General features: G+C 44.5%; 1 protein-coding gene across 1 annotated transcript in view; it reads right to left on the reverse strand.

The window, feature by feature from the left end:
• The window catches only part of Deptor (DEP domain containing MTOR interacting protein), a 152,426-nt gene that overhangs the window by 22,543 nt on the left and 114,168 nt on the right, over positions 1–15,715 (reverse strand). The window contains exons 6-8 of the mRNA XM_059247656.1: positions 13,917–14,051; positions 10,485–10,555; positions 8,456–8,560 (exon numbers count right to left, since the gene is read on the reverse strand). Coding sequence (XP_059103639.1) covers positions 8,456–8,560; positions 10,485–10,555; positions 13,917–14,051 — 311 coding nt within the window. The remainder of the gene's footprint in view (positions 1–8,455; positions 8,561–10,484; positions 10,556–13,916; positions 14,052–15,715) is intronic.

Consider the following 15,715-nt stretch of genomic DNA (forward strand, 5'->3'; position numbering starts at 1 on the left):
ATTTGAAGTATCATATATGCCACCAGAGTTAGGTTGCTCAAATCCTTGGAATACAGTATGCTTTTTCAATTTCTGCTGTAGGATGTGTTTCTGTACACTGTGAATATGTGTTGCTATGATTGGTTAATAATGACTATGGCAAGTCAGGTAGGAAGAGGAAGGGCAGAGTCAGGAGTCACCAGCCAGATACAGAGGAAGCAAGATGACAAGGCAGAACTGAGAAAAGGTACCAAGCCACATGGCTAAACATAGATAAGAATTATGGGTTAATTTAAGTGTAAGAGCTAGTTAGTAATAAGCCTGAGCTAATGGCCAAGCAGTTATAATTAATATAAGCTTTTGAGTGATTATTTCATAAGTGGGCCACAGGACTGAGGGGGCCTGGCGGGACTAGAGAAACCTTCCGACTACAATTTCCTGGGCTCAGTCCTTTCAATTTTAAACTATTTATTAATATGAATGTATCACTTCTCCAAAATGCTATTATCAGTGTTATGTTCTTGAAGAGTATAGCTGCACAGTGTGAGCCAATGCAGTGGTTCCAAGAGTATATTCTGCTGCTGGCCCCAAGAACATCTAAACCCTTTGGCCTACATATACCTTCATTTGAGATAGTAATTTTCAGAGATGTTTAACAATCACAAAAGCACAGGATCTAGACCTATTCAAATATGAATCCATCTAGTCCTAACCTGAGCCTCGTTTTCTCTACCTGGAAAAAGAGGAACATATCTATATCACTGGACTATCACTAAAAATGATGGTAGAGATAATGCAAATGAGTTTAATGATTCTTAGAACTCATACCAACTATCCATTAAATTCATTGAAAAGGTGGGATTATATTCCAGACATTACACTTAAAGACTGTTATTTTAGTAATGTCTCTTGGTTTCAATGCTGCCTATGACATGTCTCTGACTGAAACGTTACTTGGGTACCCAGTGCTATGCTTCAATTTTTTAAGAAAATAAAAACAGGATTCATTCACATACGATGCATTTTGAGGACATCTTAAATTGAAGGGAAAAGAGAGAAGCAAATATGGCCTTCAGATCCTTGGCCTGAGAAACTGGGTGGGCGGTGATGACATTCACTGAGACCAAAGGGACTGGAGGAGGATCAGGAATCCGCAAAACAAAGCATTCAATCAACTCAGTACCATTCTTCTGGCCCCAGCCAGCTGACCCTCCGCCAGACCAATGTTTTCATCACTGGCTCCCCTGGCCTGTCCTCAGAAGAACATATGCTATAAATGTAATACTGACAAGAGTCGATTTCATCTGGCACAAGAAAAGGTGGGGGCAGATTGAAGAGACTGACGCATGAGGCAAAATGAAACACTCAACGACATAGTCTTCCTCGTTCAGTCCTGAAGACAATGAAATGTGCAAGTTTACTACTGTGTCTCAGAACCCAAGGCTTTCCAGCTGGAAGCTTCCTGCCAAATTCCTGCGTCATAATTGGCCACGGAATGTGTACAGGTAACCAATAGTTGCATTAGTGATATCATATGTCATTAAGTATTTGGAAATTATTAATATCTGGCTCATCATTAGCCTTGACTTAAAACCCTGAGGGTAAGGACCTTGGCTGGCCTTAAGCACAACTGGACCCCAGGGCCTGCCTCAGGGCACTGTAGGTAGCAGGCACTCAATAACATATAAAGAATGTGTGTGCAGTTTTTGTAACTGTCCACTCCCCCTTCTTTAATTGAGCCATTTTCGTGACATGTGGCCGCTACATTTGTTCTTCAGTGCTTTTATAAGAAAACCAGGGTGCCTTAAAACAACAGGAACATTTGTTTTGTAGCTCCAGATGCTAAAAGTATGAAGCCAAACCATGTCCATGACCATCTTTCCCTCTCAACACTCAGAATCCTTCCTGAATCTTCTAGTCTCAGGAATATGGAGACAGTCCAGGACTGAAGAAAGCTTCAGAATTACTTTATACACTGGGTATGGCTGGTCGCCTCTTAGAAACCTGCTCACACATTCATAGGGGGAGGAGGGAGGGATAACATGTCTGTCATGGTTGGGGTAGGGGGGGAGGGTCTGCCTACGTGACCTCACTCTCTAACCCTGAGGAAGACGTCGTGTCTATGTCTTCAGCAGATACAAGTCAAAGAGAAGTGAAACCATTTGCCTGAAGTCGCCAAGGATTCTGTTTGGCTCTAAAAACCTAATTAATGGCAAAAATCCCATCGGTGGTTGCCACTGGTGAGGAGCTGAGAGAAAGGAGGCACTGGGAACTAGAAGTGACAGACATGTCCTGTGAGCTGAACGACAGAGCAAAGCTACCAAACTATACAACGGAAGCGGTGGATTGTACTGTGGGAAGGTTAGGACTCGCTTAAAAAACTCGGTATGACATGCTTGAGCTCCCTTTCTCTAGTTCATCTGCTCTTCTGTGGTGTGAGGGGCTCAGAGCCCTTAAAAGATGAGAAACTGTGTCTTAGCGGATGTAAATTTGGCCTTGTTTTTCAGAACAGAGCATGTGTTATACACACGTTAGAGTCAATGCTAAAGCAAGCTGTGGATCCTTGGCATCCACACTTCACAGACTAGGAAATGTCTTAGCGGATGATAATAAAATGTAGGCAACGAAACACAGTCCTAGCCTAAGGGCTCATTGCTCCCTGCCCCTTCCTAGTTCTCCAAATACTGCAGTCCACCCGTGAATTTCATTCCTGTTTTCCAAGGTGCTGTGCTCCCTTCTGGGGTCTTTCTATTTTTAGGGACTGCACATCCCCACCCCAACACACACATGGAAATACATCATCTTTTTTTCCACTGATTTTCATTTCTGTGAGATTAATGGTGTTACACATCTTTTCATGTACTTATTGGCTATTCATTCCTGTGTATTTTTGGTGCCTGTCCTGGATCTCGCTCTGTAGACCAGGCTGGCCTTGAACTCACAGAGATCCTCCTGGCTCTGCCTCCCGAGTGATGGGATTAAAGGCATGCACCACCGCCACCTGGCTTCATTCCTGATTTTTATAGAGTTTATTTTCAGAGCATTTTCTTATTTTTTTATTATATTTGTCTTTTTGAGTTATGACTTTTTAAAATTTGTTCTTGGCACAGGGTCTCACATAGTTCAGACTCGCCTTGAACTCACTAGGTAGCTAAGAATGACTTTCAACCCCTGATCTTCCTGTCTCTATTTCCCAAATGCTGGGGTTATAGGTGTGCTCCACCATGCCCAGGTGAGCTATAAGAATTCTTTATGTATGCTTTAGTTATGTTTTAATTTGTATGCTCCCATTATTTATGAAACTGTATTACTTTTACCTTGCTGCAAAAAAAAAAAAGAAAAGAAAAAGAAAAAGAAAATACCCCATAGACACAACGTACAAGAAGGAGGATTTACTTTTGCTCATGGATTCCAAGGGCTCAGTCAATGGTCACTTGGACCCATGAGCTTTGACCCAACATCATTGCAGTGGGAATATGGGGCAAAGATAAACTTACTTCCTTGATGACTCAGAAGTGGAGAAAAGGAAAGTATATGTTCTGAAGACACACCTCTGAATCCATGCACATAGTGCACAGACAGACATTTATCTGATTTCTAGTCATTCTTTAGACCTGGGCTCAATTCTTCTTTCCTCAGGGAGGCACTCCCTCTCAGCCCCCGTCACCTTGTTAAAAGTACGAGCACTTTCTTCTCCTTCACAATTAACATCTCAGATATACATATATGCAACTAATTATATGTATATGTAATTATATATTCAGTCCAGGATAACTTAGTCTTCTTTGCTCAGCTGTAAATCTATGACGGCCCACTGTGACACGGCACCAATCAGTAGTTATTGACTGAAAAAAGAACTATTTATTTGAGTGCTGTTCAGAGCTCAGTGTGGCTTTTTTTCCACCCATTTTGATGGTCATTCTACGACCATCACTTACTAATTAGCTTGACTGATTGGGCAGGAAATGGTCTCGCTTGGTAGGAGTGGAAAATTCCACGCATCATACGGGGTTGTCATGGGAAGGGAGGAGCAATGAGTGGGATTTTGAAAATGTTTTCTCTGGGTGAAAGGAAGGTCTCTGCAATGCGGGAGGAGGTAATGCCCTTCATTCCTCACTGTGACTCAGGTAGTTGTTTCTATATAAACATACAAAGAAACAAGCCAACAGAGGAATGAGGCACCGTAAGCCAACATCCATCAATTCATCACAGCAGGAAACAAGAAAAGAAGCCAGGAGTCTAGAAAGGCCTGTGAGACTTGGCACAGAGCAGCATGAACACTCGAACATTGGTTCTCACAAGATCTAATTATTCCCACCAGAAAAAAAAGAGAAGAAAAAAAAACTTTCCAGAAAAGGCCATGGACTTCTCTTGTTCTGTATTCTTAAGTACGGCCCAAGCTCCAATGAAGCCTGAAGGCTGGGCGCTTGCTCTAACAAGGGCTCGATAAAAGGGTTGATTAAACTAACAAAAGGGAGTGTTCCCTTGGGTGACCCTGTAAGATCTAGTCCTGGTCCAAGTGAGGGGCTGGTGCCAAGAACAAGTTATTTATTTGATCTTCTTCAAGTCAATCCAGGTGAGCATGTGACCATTCTCTCTCTCTCTCTCTCTCTCTCTCTCTCTCTCTCTCTCTCTCTCTCTCTTTCTCTCTCTCTCTCTCTGTTTTTTTGAGACAGGGTTTTCTGTGTAGCCCAGCTGTCCTGGAACTCACTCTGTAGACCAGGCTGGCCTCAAACTCACGGAGATCCACTTGCCTCTGCCTCTTGAGTGCTGGGATTAAAGACATGCACCACTATACCCCACTATAGCATGTGACCATTCTAACAACGTGCTTTGAACAGAATATAAATTCCCTTCTGTAGAAAAGGAATTTATGAAAGAAACATATGAAAGATCACCCATTCATTAGTACTTTACCAAGCATTTAATGACATTTAATGGGATTTGACATCTAATGTGCTCTGCCTCAAAGGTTTAGATTTCTTGAAATAATACCATGGTCCCAAACAAGGGAAGCCAGAGGAGGAATAATGAGTTCTAGGTAGCCTGGGCTACATGATGGGATTCTGGCCAGCCTGGAGTAGATAGATAGTAAGACTCTGTCTCAAAACAACCATAGCAGCAACAACAACCACCACCATCACCACAAGCATAATAATTGGAATCTTGTCCTGACATTTACACGTTGGGTCCTTATCTCCTCACTTGTAAAGCTGGGAGCCTGTTTCCATGCATCTTTATAAGAGGTTGAAAAAAATAAAAGAGATCGTGCCTGTAAAACATCTGAAGGCATAATGCAGATGTTCAGTACATATATTGTCTGACCCCTTTCATAGAAATACCACTGGATCTGTCAATAAATTTGTTTCAAGTGGTTATTAAATGCCAGGGGTTGTCTTAGATACTGGGACTATAGTTATTTAGACTGATAGTAATCTCTGGGCCAGGTATTGGAGATAAACATATAAATACGTATTTTCAGATTCTGGTTATACAGAAAATAAGATGAGTCTTATGGGTTGAATATTTGTGTACTACTCCCAAAATCTACGCTGAATTCCTGTCCTTAGGGTGGGACAGTATCAGTAGGCGGGACCTATGGGAAGCAGTTAGGTCATGCAGGCAGACTCATGAATAGTATTAGTATTTTTCATGACAAGCAACAGGAGAGCTTGCTCTTGCTAAAAGAAAAAAAAGACTGATCTGTAAACCAAGAAGCTGACCCCTACCACAAACCTTGATATTGGACTTTCAAACAAATGTTGTCATTTAAACTACCCAGCCTAAGGGATTTTTATTTTAGCCTGAGGTAACTAAAACAGCAGGGTTATACAATAAAGAGGAACTAGAGAATGAAACATAGTTAAGCAAGTCTTCCCTGAGAAACTAACATAATATCTGAGCCTTGGAAGAAAAGAGTGCGTCCAGCCTACTTACGCAGGGCAGGAACAGACCTAGCATCTGGAAGTTACGGAGAAAGCCAGTGGGACTGTGAGTGACACAGGGCAGAGTATAAGGTTCTCATGGGTAGGGCCCAGATCAAGGAATCTCTAGCTACATCTGGCATTGAACAGGAAGCCATTAGTGCACGTTAAGTGCCACAGCTACTTCATTAGATTAACTTAAGAGCCAGACACGGAGCCATCACGAATGTTGGAGCAAGGATGGCTATAAAATGACCATAAATTCATTGGGGTCTAGAATCAGGGTTAGACTGGATGTGACCGCAGAAAAGTGGGATGGGACATGAAGCCAGTGTCCACAGCACACTCTTTAGACTGTAGTTTATAAAACAGCAAGGGAGAAAGAACTGACTTCCTCATGAGAGCGGCAGAAAAAGGGTTAAAGAGGTGGGGCTGGGATGTGGTTCAGTTGTAGAGTGTGTGCCGAGAATTCACAACGCACCTCCTGAACGGAGAATGGTGCCCAGATCCCCTGTGATCCCAGGACTGGGCGGAAGAACTAATGGAAGTAGTAGGCTCAAGGTCGTCCTTGGCTACACAGCAAGTTCAAAGCCAGGCTGAAATACATCAGACCCTGTTTCAGGAAAGAGAGGCGGAGGAAGGGGGGGGGGGGGACCTTTACAAACTTGGAGTAGCTCCAAATTCAAAGATGCTGGCTAGAAAGTTCTTGAAGTATTAACTGAGGAAAGAAGCACCCATTGTCATCAGCTGGGGCCTGTCCTGTCCCCATACTGGTGGCCCACACCCTAAAGCATTCTGATCCCCATCACAAGGTGAAATACTGGAGAGAGAAATGGTAAACCCCAAAACCTTCTGAGATGACCTCTGCTCTAAGCAACTGAAGCAGTAAAACTATGCGGCTCCAGGGACAGAGCAGAAACTCTTCCTCATGTGAAGGAGTACACGCTCAGAAATAAAGGAGCATATCAAAAATTATTTATTTATTTATTTTTCTTTTTTCAAGACAGGGTTTCTCTGTGTAGCTTTGCGCCTTTCCTGGATCTCGCTTTGTAGCCCAGGCTGGCCTCGAACTCACAGAGATCCACCTGGCTCTGCCTCCCGAGTGCTGGGATTAAAGGCGTGGGCCACCACCGCCCGGCTCCAAAAATAATTTATACTGGGTAGTCATTGTGGAAGTAAAATACAAAATCCTTCTTTTAGCCAAAAGTTCCTTAGAAAATGAAAAACCCATGCTTAGCTGTGAAACAAGGGCTTGCTCTTCAGGACCCTTGGTAACTCTTCTACCCCGTTCTTTTGGTTCTGTATCCATTGTAGGAAGGTACTCTAACCCTAGCTACTTTAGCCAAGGAGGCTGGCATCATTTGGAGCATAAGACCTAGTGAGATGTGTTCATCAAATGGGGAAGGGGGTAGAATCAGACCGTAATACTAGAGCAGCGGCGAGTGGTACACTGCTCTCTGCTTCTCTGAGCCATGCTTAGTTGCCTCCCATCACTTTAAAAATGTGCAAGCCAATGCCAGAGTCATAGGCTGGAATCTAGATGCGGAAGATCTCCATGTTGCCACCGCTGCCCTGGTTTACAGCACTAGGCGAGGACATGGTGGGAGAGGGCAGAAGCATTAAATGAACGTGTGTGAGGAATGATGGAACATTCCAGTCTTTTGAATCCTCTCCTCATACTAGATCAGCCAAGATCAACATCCTCTGTGAAATGTTCACAGAGGATAGAACAAAATGGTGCTAGATAAAGATGCTTAGACACAGAAAATCACATTTGGGGGTAATACTGTGGGTTACATACAGATGTAAGCAGGGAACAAGTGAGGAGGACCAGGGGAAGAGGGAATGAGAGGCGCATTCACCAAAGTCAAGGTTGTATGAAGAACTCTTATGGAAACCAACTGCTTTGTATGCTAATTAAGAACACATGTTTTTAAAAGAGGACCTTGAACACAGGTTCCCTGCATTTCTGTACCATGCTTTCCATTAGAATGCATAGATTGCTAGATGAAAATCTCAGCACCAGGCATGGGATATTTCCCTATGAGTTAATAGTCAGGGAGCCTGCAAAAGAACACAGGTTATTGACATTGCTCTTGGCTATCCCCTATAGATAGATAATATCAAGTGTGATTGCTGAAGACACAATACACTTGGTTTGCAGGACATAGAAAAATCAAGCTGGAACTCAGGAGAAAAGTTATCATTGCACTTACCGAGTGGTAGAATCTGCATGCTGTAATACCAATCTACTAAGCTTGATGTGCCTACTCGGGTAACAGTGGCCTAACTGGTGTGGAGGTAACCACTGGTTTCTGATTGGATGGTTTGCCAACTTAGGAGGATTCTCCTGCCTTTGTGGCCAGAGTGATGGGACTATAGGTGTGTGACACTACGCCCTACAGATTTGACTCTTTCTGAGTGGAAGGAAGACACAGGGGGAAAACTAAGAAATGTGAAAATTAAGAAAAAAAAAAAAATCAATCAATGAATGCTCCCTGAAGATGCCAGAGCAGACAGAAGAGAGTGAGCCCGGAGTCGATCGATCGTACCTTCATCCCTGCTGCCGCTGCAGGTCCACTGGGGTCCACAGCCTGGATGTGGCATGGCTTACTTCCTCGCACCACAAAGCCCCAGCCAACCGCATCGCCGACAATCTAGAGAGGAAAACCACAATTAGCAAACAGCAGACTGTCCCCGGCAATCTGCCTGTCTTCCCAAGAGAGTGAAGTCTGACCCCAGATTAGCTACATGTGTCTTGACATATCTTTTTCCTTCGTTTCATCTCTAGTGTGTCAGGGGAATGAAAATGGAGTGGAGACACATAACCTGTCTGTGTTGGGGAGGTCACTCCCAAGGAAAGCGCTGGCAGCCAATTTCATATCACACCCCAGTAGACGTCTGAGAAGACCATAAAGACATCACTGCACTTTCTCTCTAGATTCAGTCTCTACCTCAACGTGAGCTTTGCTTCATAGCCAAATGACAGACTTTGACCCAGCTACATTGAATTCTAGAAGAACAGCTTCGACTACTAACGGCGGGGAGACAGAAGAGTCCCGGCCTCTTTGCAAAGACAGTTTTCAGTACCGAGAAACCCAAGTGAGAAAGAAGATAAAGTTCACAGTTTACAAACAGACTCTGGTCCAAACATTGTTTGGCACCAAAGCATACTTTTTCCTACCGAACCAGAACTGGCAGGTAGGTTCCCTGGATGGTTCCAGGGGCATCCTTAGCACATATGCCACCTGAAACACCCTCACAGTCAAGGGTTAGTGATGCTGGCCCTTAAACAAAAAGAAAACGAATGCTCTTAAAACATCCACTTCTCAGCAGCTGGAGACTGGGGAAAAGCAAGGGGGCGAGTGGGAACTCAGATGGAAATTCTTAAGACTATCAGGCACTTCTGCGCTTTTAGGATTCACGACAATGAATTTAATATATCTAGTTTCTCTTTCAAATGTACAGTGTGCCTTTTTGATACAGACATAACAGCCCTTCCTTATGTTAACTCCCCAGGGCTCAGCCTGGGAGAGGTCCTCAGCAATGTTCTGGGGTGTGAATGAATGTGTGGGAAAACGTTCTCTTCTTTGAGGTTAATAACGAAAGTTGGGAAACAGAGGAGATGTTCTTCAGAAGTTTATTGATATGGACACTGCAGGCTGAGAGCAGAAACCAAGTGGAATAGGGGAGATGGAACCGATAAGATAATGTGAACAGGCCTGAGGATGTCTCTTAGTTGGTAGAGTACTTGCCTAGCATGCAAGAGGCTCTGGGTTTGAGCCCCCCTACTGCATGAATCCAATGTGGACTGCAATCCTGGTATACTTCAGAGGCGGAGGCAGGAGGGTCAAAAATTCAAAGTCATCCTGGGCTACACATAGTTTGAGGTTATGTGGAATCCTTCAGAAAAATAACTTAGATTCCATTTGAATAAAATCAACAGGGTCTGGGGACGGCAGGAAGAAGGTTGTGGGAACACCAAGAAAGGGAGAGTCCTCAGCTACAGGAGACTACTACACAGGGCTCCGCAGTCACATGGCTGTACACCTCAACACACACTGACATTAACCCTACTGTTTCCTTTCTCCTCCTTAGAATAATCCTAACATCTTAGTGATTTTTTTAGAATTAACTGTAATGAAGAAGAAACTTTTTGTATTGTCATCTGTCTTTAAAGTACTTAATTACATTAGAATCAGTGCATGGTAGATATTTAAAAGGACACATCAAAAAGATCTCAAAATTTCACTAACAAATCAAGGGAGGTCTGAATGCATTTCACTGCACTAGAATTCAGAAAGACTACTATTATAACCAAGTAAAAAACAAAATGTGCAGATGGGTGTGGCAACACACATCTTTATCCCAACACTTAGGATTCAAAGGCAGGAGGATCCCTGTGAGTTCAAGGCCAGCCTGGTCTACATAGTGAGTTCCAGACCATCCAGGGCTACATAATGAGACCATGTCTCAAAAAAAAAAAAAAAAAAAAAAATGGAGGGGGAATTGAAGAAAAGTATTCAGTTTGGTCCCTAAGCCACACACTGACAGATGGGTGTGCACAGGAGCAGGGCTTACCGTGAATGTCTTCCTTGCATACGGAGCTCCAGGAGTCAAGAGTTCCTCAGAAGTAACGGGTCTCTTCAGCACTGAGAGACAGACATAGTGTCAGAGAATGCACAACTCTTGAGTCCTTCTCCTAGTCATTTCTTGAATGCCTCCTCTCGACTGCTAACCAGTAAGAGTGGCAACGACCTCCACCTCACGTTTATCCTCTAGCTGAGCAGACAGGAAATACCAGCAAAGAGCTAAAACCTGCCTTTTGAACCACGGGGATACAGGGAGGTTGAGAAAGTGAAGGAAAAGAAACCAAAATACCTTGGAAGGAGACAAAGAGAGGAATGGAGTTTTCCTATAAAAGAAAAGGCTATGTTTCCAGTTCTTCCAGCTCTTTCTTCTAAGTCCGTTTATGTATCTAGATATGTCAAAACACCAGCAGTCCATTGGTCGTACTGCAGATACTGGCTCCATCCAAATCCCTGTCCCCAACATACTGCACACATCCCACTTACAAAGCTTCATTCTTTCTTCTCATAAATAACCTGGAAACATAAGAATGCTGCATCGAGCTCTGATGAGCCAGACCAGGGAACTCTCCTGAGTACTCTCCACGAGCTGGGCTACTTCCCTGCACCCTGTCAAATGCATTATTCATTTAATCTCCACCTGAACTAACGATCTAAAGCAGCGGTTCTCAGCTTGTGGGTCTCGTCCCCTCTGGGTATGGAACAACCTTCAGAGAGGCGGCCTAAGACCAGCTGCATATCAGATATTTACATTACAGTTCCTAACAGTAGCAAAATGCAGTTATGAAGTCGCAATGAAAATAATTTTGTGGTGGGGGTCACCACAACATGAGGAACTGTATTAAAGGGTCGCAGCATTAGCAGGGTTGAGAACTACTGTTCAAAGGAGTCTGGTTCATCACTGTACTAATCTCATTTTTAAAAAAACCTGTTTTTATTCATTTATTTATTTATAGACAGGGTTTTGCTTACATGCTGGCCCCTCAGGTTCACTGAAATCCTGCCTGAGCCTCTAGCGCTGGGATTGAAGCTGTATATCCCCATGCTTGCTTCACTTGAAAGTGAAATTAGATATAATAAACTCATAGTAGAAAATCCTAAAACCACAGAAGTGCCTGATGGTCTTAAGGCTTCAAGATAGAATAGAAACATCCTAAAATCACAGAAGTAAGAGCCTGGTAGTCTTAAAGCTCAAAGTTATATATTATGCTTGGTATTAAAGCTTTTAAAACTTTCTTTCTTTTTTGTCATTAGTTTTATATGTGAGAAAACTGTTTCAGAAAAGTTAATGTGTGCATGTCCAAGATGCTGTACTAAAGCATGGGTAGTACAATTAGGATCCAATTCAGGCGTGGGTGCCAGGGCCCATGTTCTCAGCAACTGTCACACTGTCTTCCTGGGCTATGCTGTCTCGGAAATTCTGAAAGAGAACAGTTTGGAGGGCTGTCTGTCTATTCTCAGCTCACTGATGTTGTCTACCAAGGCAACTGAGACAGCTTCACGAAATCCCCCTAATGATGAACATCGCCATCCATCCTCCAGTAACGAATTTTCCTGTCTTTTCTTTGATCGTTTGGAATGGGAAGGGGGCTGTCCTTGCCTTCCAGGGTAGCTAGTGGGTATAGGGCACAGGGACCATCCAAACATGGGTACATGCATAGCAGAGATTTAAGTGCCACAAAATATGAAAGGAGCCAGGGCCAGGGTCCAATCTGGAGAAGCTCCCACCTCCAGTTCTCTTTGCTGGTGGCATTCATTCAGAGGTCAGACACTGGCCCCCAACAAGTGTGCAGCCGCAAGGGCCAGGCCTGCATGATCCCCCTGGCAGCTGGGCCCACTTGCCGGGTGAGCCCCAGGCTTAAGAAGCACTCTCCTAGAGAAGAGCTAAGAATTGCTTCTTGTGAAGGGGACAGGTGGTTGGGATTATTACTTCTGCTTTTCAGAAAGCTTTGAACACGAATCAGTGTTTGCTAAGGATGAGGGACCAGGTCAAATATGAAGATGAGAAATGAATGTCTCAGGAGACAGAGAGGAGGCAGGAAAAGCAGTGAGTGTATGAGGGTTGAGATCTTATTGCTTAGCAGATGAGCTCCTCTCCAGGCCTGTGACTCCTCAGGGGGTTATGAAAATTAATGACATTTTTGGCAGCAGGGCCGGCCGTTTATTTTAATGTTCTTTTTCTTTTTCTTGGGTTGAGAAACAGAATCTTTGAGACCCAGGGAATTATCCTGCAGATGCCCCCCTTACTCACCACCATGACACAGATTATGGTAACAGCTATGGCTTTGTTCTTTTGGGAGAGTGGCGAGGTCAGATACTTATATCTACTACTAACTATATATTATTCTGATATATAGAGATGGCTAATATGTTTATTTATCAGAGAGTGTGTGTGCCTGTGAAAGAATGACAGAGACAGAGACAGACAGAGACAGACACACGGAGAGGCTACGAGGTCAGAAAATTTTGTGGCATCGGCTCTTTCCTTGAATGTTTACATAGGTTCTGAGGATTGAACTCAGGTTGTCAGGGTTGTATGGCAAGCACTTTTATGTTCTAAGCCATCTCTCCCTTACGATGGTTCAAAGTCCTCATGGAGGCTGATGAATAGGTTTTGAAACTGCAAGACACTAATGAATTCCAAGGGGCGGGCTTCTGTATACCCACCCTTCTTCCTTTGAGTGTTAGGCACTGAGTACAAGATAGTAATCCCAGCATCCAGCAGGGAGACTGTAGCAAGTTCAGGGCCAGCCTGGGCTACGTAATGAATTCCAGACATGACAGGACTACATAGCAAGACCCCATCTCTGCAAACAAACAAACAAACAAATGAAGAAAGAGAAAGGAAGGAAGGAAGGAAGGAAGGAAGGAAGGAAGGAAGGAAGGAAAGAAGGAAGGAAGGAAGGAAGGACACAGGTCCATATAGATCCTTGCTTGCCGTGGTCTGGGAAAGCAGTTCTTTCTCGGCTGCATTTGCTAGTGGCTGAGGCCCTCTTGAGAGCCAAGGAACTCCTCTCAGCTGCTGATCCCAGTTCCTGGGAGGGCTGGTGCTGGACAGTCCCCAGCTGACTTGGAGAGCCATCTCTCTGAAGGCAGCATCTTGAGCAAAGTCACGCCTTCCTTTCGGGGGCACCAACGTTGAATAACTGGTCAACAAGAAAGTGTCTGGCCTGGCCCGCTCCGAGCCACTCTGTGTACTTTATAGGGCATCCTGGTGCAGGACTGCATTATGGGTCAACAGTAGCCTCCCGTGAGGCTGCATCTCAGCCCACGTGCTATTCTTTCCCAGCCATTCAACCGGTGTCGACTCGAGGACGCTTTCGTAAGGTGCCCGCTCCTCTGATCTCTATTTCCCATGGAACTCAGCACGCACGGGGGCCCAAGCCTCCACAGACAGGAGCATGGTCACCCCGTTTTCACTCACCGGATTTGGGGTTGCAGAGCACAGGGGGGCTGCTGCTGAGCGTCGGGCTGCTGCTGAAGTAGCCGCTGCTGCCGCAGCTGCTCATGCTGCTCCTCCGCACGGCAGACACGATCTTGATCTCTTTGCTGGGGCTGACTGCAGAGGGGAAGCAAACACAGTCACTGAGCAAGGGGGCCTCAGGACCCGGAACTTCTGCGCTTCCAGCTACAAAGCAAGAATTGGGATGTCCAGGTCTGCCCACATAGTCACAGATAGCACAAATCAGGCCATTCCCTTTGGTGTCCTGGACTGTGAAATGAAATAATAGTATTCCATGGGATGGGTGTGAGGAAAAGATCATTTAATGTACATGAACATCCTCCTCTCTCCCCCTCTCTTTCTTTTCAAAATAGGGCTCATTGTGGAGCCTAGGCTAGTCTTAACCACTAGAGTGCTGGAATTATAGGGCACACCACTGTGCCTAGTTTACAAGATATTTCATCTTAGGGTATTTGAATGTATATGTACATATTCATGTGTATGTTGTATGTATATATGTATTCTTGCATGTAGAGGTCAGAGGTCAATATCCAGAGTCTTCCCCTTGCTCTCCATCTTACGGTTTGAGACATGGGTTTCTCTCACTGAACCTGGAGCTTGATGATGAGGCTAGATGGACTGGTCAGGTCCAGTTACCCTGTCTCTGCCTCCCTAGCACTGGGATTATAGATACACAACAACACACCTTTTTATCTTTTTTTTTTTTTTCCTTAATCTTAATGGACGTTTTATCTGAGTGCTGCCAATCTAAACCCAGGTCATCACGGTTGAGTGTTCAGCAGTTTACCAACTCGGTAAATCTGGGCCATCTCCCCAGCTCCTACAGGACATGAATTCAAGAACTACCAAACCCAAGCTTTCCCTCCCTGGGTATACATCCAATGCCTCTGACATGTGTGATACATACTACACAGGGGTGGCAAATGGCTCCTGATTTAACGACAGTTAGCAATCATTTGGAAGCATGGTAGACAACACTTAAAATGGCGTATATTAAGGCTTTCAAGCTGTTATATGAGACAGAGTCTTCAGTTTTCAGATTTGGTTCTACCTACCACCAAGCAGGCTGGCTCCGAAGGCCTGGAAGTGAGGGAAAGTACGGATGCTGCTCAGGCTGCTCCCTGGCCCGGGGGAAGAAAACAAACAAGCAAACGACTAATACTGGCTTCCCAGGAATGTGTTTCTCTAGTCTCCTCTTATCATCTCTGCTGCACCTCTTCAAGAAGCAGGCAAGCCTCTGTCCAAAGGAGTCTATGGAGACTTGGTCTCCAAATGACCTTGGAGCACAGGCTTGGGCTGCTGACCTTCAACTGGCTTTGATTTTTTTTCTACTGAGCAGCTCTTGCTTCATTTCCAGTTTGAGCCCTGGCCGTGCCTGAGGACTTTGGGATCCAAAGGACTCAGAAGAGGGCAAGATAAAGTAGAGCTGCGGAGGCGAAGCTACGTCTACCACTTGTAAGCCACTCCAAAGCTCTGGGCTGTTTCCTTCATCTGTGAAATGAGGGTGGGGACAATCACTTCCTTAGGGTTAGAGGAAGAATTGAGTGAGAAAATTCACGTAGCCAAGCCCGGGGCACAGAAATGTCTCCATTCACAGGGGCACGTCGCCCCATCGTCACTTCCTGTTCATAAGTAAGACATGACAAATCCAGTTTGTGCTGAGTTAAGCTTATTTTCCTTTTCCTTCCTTCTCTCCTTCCCACTTCCTTCTTTACTTCCTTCTTCTCCTTTCCCATTCGCTCTTTTCCTCTCTTTCTTTT

This window comes from Peromyscus eremicus, chromosome 20, assembly GCF_949786415.1.
Source record: "Peromyscus eremicus chromosome 20, PerEre_H2_v1, whole genome shotgun sequence".
In the NCBI taxonomy this organism is placed as follows: Eukaryota; Metazoa; Chordata; class Mammalia; order Rodentia; family Cricetidae; genus Peromyscus; species Peromyscus eremicus.